This window comes from Eimeria acervulina, genomic scaffold (genome assembly GCF_000499425.1).
Source record: "Eimeria acervulina Houghton genomic scaffold, Eah_scaff1234, whole genome shotgun sequence".
NCBI classification, from domain to species: Eukaryota; Apicomplexa; class Conoidasida; order Eucoccidiorida; family Eimeriidae; genus Eimeria; species Eimeria acervulina.
The window spans coordinates 2,501-7,603 of NW_013549342.1; the positions used below are offsets into that span (position 1 = coordinate 2,501).

The 5,103-nt window shown below is 45.1% G+C and overlaps 1 protein-coding gene across 1 annotated transcript in view; it reads right to left on the minus strand.

Annotated features, from left to right (window-relative positions):
* The window catches only part of EAH_00057380 (Inner arm dynein, group 5, related), a gene marked incomplete at both ends in the record, with an annotated part of 7,174 nt that extends 2,418 nt beyond the window's left edge, over positions 1-4,756 (minus strand). Inside the window, 7 exons of the mRNA XM_013393740.1 lie at positions 194-347; positions 925-1,628; positions 1,994-2,137; positions 2,349-2,473; positions 3,561-3,631; positions 4,378-4,541; positions 4,740-4,756. Coding sequence (XP_013249194.1) covers positions 194-347; positions 925-1,628; positions 1,994-2,137; positions 2,349-2,473; positions 3,561-3,631; positions 4,378-4,541; positions 4,740-4,756 — 1,379 coding nt within the window. The remainder of the gene's footprint in view (positions 1-193; positions 348-924; positions 1,629-1,993; positions 2,138-2,348; positions 2,474-3,560; positions 3,632-4,377; positions 4,542-4,739) is intronic.
* Positions 4,757-5,103: the final 347 nt, after the last annotated feature.

A 5,103-nucleotide genomic window follows, 5' to 3' on the forward strand; every position in this document is an offset into this window, starting at 1 on the left:
AGCAGCACGAGCAGCAGCAGCAGCACCAGCACGGCCAGCAGGAGCAGCAGCAGCAGCACTAACATGCGCAGCAGCAGTACAAATAACAGGACGAGCAGCAGCAGCACTAGCACTCGCACGAGCGGCAGCAGCACGAGCAGCAGCAGCAGCAGCACTAGCACGAGCAGCAGCAGCAGCAGCAGCAGGGGTATACCTTGCTAGATATGCTTGCATAATAACTTTCCAGTTAAGAGCTTGAGGAGAGACAAACAGCATCCCACATCTACTAACAGTTGCGGGTGATGCTGCTGCTAAGTCTGAGACTTCAAAGAGAAGACGAATAGAAGGGGTAAGGCGAATGCGCTCGCCTGCACAAACCCTAAACCCTCGCAAACCCTAAACCCTAAACCCTAAACCCTAAAACACCCTCAAAAAATGTCGCACCTTCACAAAAATACACATCCTACAATCTTTCCTATAACAAGTATTAAACTCATACGCAAACCCTAAACCCTAAACCCTAAACCCTGAACAGTAGCCCAAAGTAATTAAGGGGAGTGCTGTAGGCGGCTTTCAGTGCAAACAGTACCCGGGGCAGCAACCCTAAACCCTAGGAACTACGCAACAAGGGTTTAGGGTTTAGGGTTTAGGGTTTTGGGATCTAGGGTTTAGGGTTTTGGGATCTAGGGTTTAGGGTTTTGGGATCTAGGGTTTAGGGTTTTAGAATTAAGGGTTTAGGGTTTTGTGTATAGGAATGTTCAGGCTTGAGAATTCAAAACTTAGGATATACTGCCTAGAGTTTTGAATTTACGGCATAGGGTTTAGGGTTTAGGATTTAGGGTTTAGGGTTTTAGAATTAAGGGTCTAGGGTTTAGGGTTTAGGATTTAGGGTTTAGGGTTTAGGGTTTAGGGTTTAGGGTTCAGGGTTTAGGGTTTAGGGTTTACCATTGGGTAGGCATAGCATTTGGTTATCATCGAGTACAGTATTGAATGACTCCACCCAAAGGCTGTCAATGGGTCCATCGAAGATAAGAATTTGTTTTTTAGGGTTTGTTTCTGCTGCAGCAAACTGACGAATAATAAAACTACAAACCCCGTCTTCCCAGTCTCTTGTAGATTCATTTAAAACCCCTAGCAGCTCGGAGTGTTTTACAGCCTTTGGATTGAGTGTACGACACTGCACAGCAGCAGCAGCAGCAGCAGCAGCAGCAAATTCCATGCCGTTGCTGCTGCTGCTGCTGCTGCTGCTGCTGCTGCTGCTGCTGCTGCTGCGGTCACGGGGGGTCCCACCATCGGTCTCCCCTCCCGTCTCCTCGTCGGGATCGTCTGTGGGGTCGGCTCCCGTTGGAATATCGCTGCTGCTGGTGCTGCTGCTGCTGCTGCTGCTGCTGCAGTTGTTGCTGTTGCTGCTTCTTCTTCTCCTGTCTGGGTTGGTGTTAGTGCTGATGAGCGTTGAGGTGGTCTCTGCTTCCGCCTCTGCTTCTTCAGCAGCAGCAGCAGCAGCAGCATCAGACAGTGAATGAACAACAGCAGCAATTGTGCTGCTCTTCCCGCTTCCTGCTGCACCTAAAACAATAATACCTCTTCGAGATTCTAACAGCTGTCTCAAATAAACACCCAACTGAACCCCCTCCGCATGCGGCACTAAACTGTACACACAAACAAACCCTAAACCCTAAACCCTAAACCCTTTTTAACTACTCTAAACCCTCTATAATTGCTTTAAACCCTCAATAATTACCGTTTACACGTTATTACCCTACACGAAAAAAAAACAATCAACCCTTCTAAAACCTAAACTTGAAATAACCCCAAACCCTTATTAGCCCTAAACCCTAAACCCTAAACCCTAGAGGCAGGGTTTACCTACATTCTACTACGCACTAGAAGTTCAAACCAACGGGTGAAACCCGTACACCCTACCCCTCACCCCTAAACCCTAAACCCTCACCCCTAAACCCTAAACCCTTAAACCCTAAACCCTAAACCCTCACCCCTAAACCCTAAACCCTACTCTAGAGCCTTCATAGATTCGCTAATAGATTGTTCAAGTGCTGAGTCTTTGTCTGATTCTTCGTCGAGTTGAGGGAAGAAGTCGTGCAGAAGAGCCTGGAAGATAGGTTTGTCTTCTGCTGTGAATTTGGGTTCATTTGAGTCTCTAAACAGAAGAACAAACAATAATTTAATTAAACAAACCCTAAACCCTAATCCCTAAACCATTGATCGTGAACCCTATAGTGCCACGCTCCCTATATATATATATATACTTCTAGGGAGCCTAATATATATATATATATATGTATATGTCGTCGTCCCACTCACACGCAGCTCTGCATCTAAACCCTAAACCCTAAACCCTAAACCCTAACCTGATGGCCTGAGCTAGCGCTGCTTCTTCGGATTTGTTGGGGTTTTCTCTTCTCAATTCTCCTGCCCTCAGCAGCGCCGCTTTGGCTGCTCTAAGCCCAAAGTCGTAGTGGACTTGAGGCGACAGCTGCAAACCACTTCCGCAAACCCTAAACCCTAAACCCTAAACCCTAAACCCTATGAAACCCTAAAGCCTAAGTGGCTCGAGCCATATCCACGGTGGTTGTTATATGGGAGGAAAAATGGGTGTTTGAAGTTCCACCAATACGCTTTTAGGGTTTAGGGTTTATGGTTTATAGTTTAGGGTTTAGGGTTTAGGGTTTAGGGTTTTGCCTGTTGAGAACATAGTTTGAAGAACTTGACGAATTTGTTGGCTAGGGTTTTGGAGTCTCTAAACCCTTGGGAGAAGATAGTTATTTCTGATATGGTGTTAATGTTAGGGGCAATCATCGCCACAGGTCTGAACAAACTCTGCAGATTCTGCGGAAGCTCCGCTCGGCCTCCATAATTAGGGTTTAGAGTTGCAAAGACACCGCAGCACGGCGAAGAAGAAGACCCCACACCCTGCACCAGCAGCAGCACCAGCAGCAGCAGCAGCAGCAACACAAGCAGCAGCACAAGCAGCAGCAGCGGCAGCACATGCAGAAGCAGCAGCAGTAAAAGCAGTAGCAGCACAAGCAGCAGCAGCAACACAAACGAGAGCAACGGATATACACGGAGAAGCAGCAGCGGCAAACAAGAATGCAGCAGCAGCAGCAGCAGAGCAAGCAGCAACAGAAACACCAAAATAAGCAGCAGCAGCAGCAGCACAAGCAGCAGCAGAAGCAGCAAACCATGCAGCAGCAACACACATGCATCCTTAATTGCATGCGTTTAGGACCAGCTGCTTTATAATTTGCTGCTGGAAACTATAAACCATTGCAGTGTATACATCCAATAAACCCTAAACCCTAAACCCTAAACCCTAAACCCTAAACCCTATAAGATTACTAATAAAACAATAGCCAATGAACAATAAGCAACACACAACAAGAAACGCGAAACACGAAACAAAAGCCACTAAACAATCAACGCTAGACCGTAAACCCTAAACCCTAAACCCTAAACCCTAGGTGTGTATGTACATGGTTTTTATCAGCAAGGTTTTGTTCGTGTTTATTTTCATTATTTGCAGTTAATAGAAAATGTCGCATCCGCAGCAGTTGCTGAGATACGACAGACAAAACCTCCAAATCGAGCCGATTGAATTCATCAAGACAGGCCCACGCACCGCTAGCCAAAACCCCTGCAACGCAAACCCTAAACCCTAAACCCTAAACCCTAAACCCTAAACGCTAAACCCTAAGCCCTTAGTGGTAGACAGGAAAAAGCTAAAGGTAGGCAATATACTATTAAACACTCAACAGTAAACCCTAATCAACAATAAACTATATGCATTTCACAGGACAGCCTAAACCCTAAACCCTAAACCCTAAACCCTACATTTGGTTTCCAGGCCCAATAGCATATATATATATAGGTGTATATATATATATATAGATATACAGATATATATAATATATATACATATATATCTATGCTATTGTATGATATATATTATATATATGTTATGAATGTTTGAATTGTAGAATTAAAATATAATATGATATGAAGCCGCACCTGCAAATACTTTATCTAAAACATACAAGTCTACAGCTTCAGAACAATTTAAAACAACACAAAAAAACCCTAAAACTTTCGCCAGCTCCTTCACTGTCTCTGTCTTCCCTGATCCTGCTGGACCCGCGATGCTGCTGTTTAAATATAACTCTTTTAATGCAGCTAAAGACAGAGCACACGCATGCACACTTGCTTAGGGTTTAGGGTTTACGGGTAGGGTTTTGGTTTTAGGGTTTAGTGTTTGGGGTTTGTAACCAGCAACTATCGGTTGCAAGGGTTTATGGTTTAGGGTTTAGGGTTTGTGTACTGATGATGGTGAACCCTCAGCAACCTGTACGAGGGTTTAGGGTTTAGGGTTTAGGGTTTACGTACTGGTGATAGTAAGCCAGCAGCGGTTTGTAAGAGGAGTAATAACAAGACGCTCGGGGGCCCCCAAATATTCATTTGCATATTCAAACTGCGAAGACAGCTGAAAAATTAAAGTGCTGTCGCTTTCTTCATCCCAGTAGTGGCGCAGCTGCTTCTGCCAGTCGAACCTGAATCAAAACCCTAAACCCTAAACCCTAAACCCTAAACCCTGGGAGGAGGGAAGCACACGCATTCTGCTCAACTGAGACACACGCAACTTCATGCAAGACTGTTTTCGAACCTAAACCCTAAACCCTAAACCCTAAACCCTAGCTCATAATATATTAAGCCCCAAACCATAACACGTCGATTCAAGAGCTGTCTACAGCGAAGCCTCAGGCATAAGCTTCGAAAGCTCTACACCCTAAACCCTAAACCCTAAACCCTAAACCCTATGAAGAAGGAAGGTAGCTGACGCGTCAGGGTTTGTGATGCGTTGCTGAATTAGGGTTTGGAGAACGTCACGGTTGTGGAGGGTTTGGATTGCTAATGCAGAGACAGCAAGCCGATAAAGAGAAGAGAGGTCTGAGCGAATTGTTGTTGTTAGCTGCTGCAGCTGCTGCTGCTGCTGCTGCTGCACCAACTCCAGCTGCTGGCCTCCTCCACCTGAAGCAAAACAAACAATAAAAAAGAGAAAAAGATAAAAAATAAATAGATTAAAAAAGAAATAAAAGAAGAAGACAGAAAATA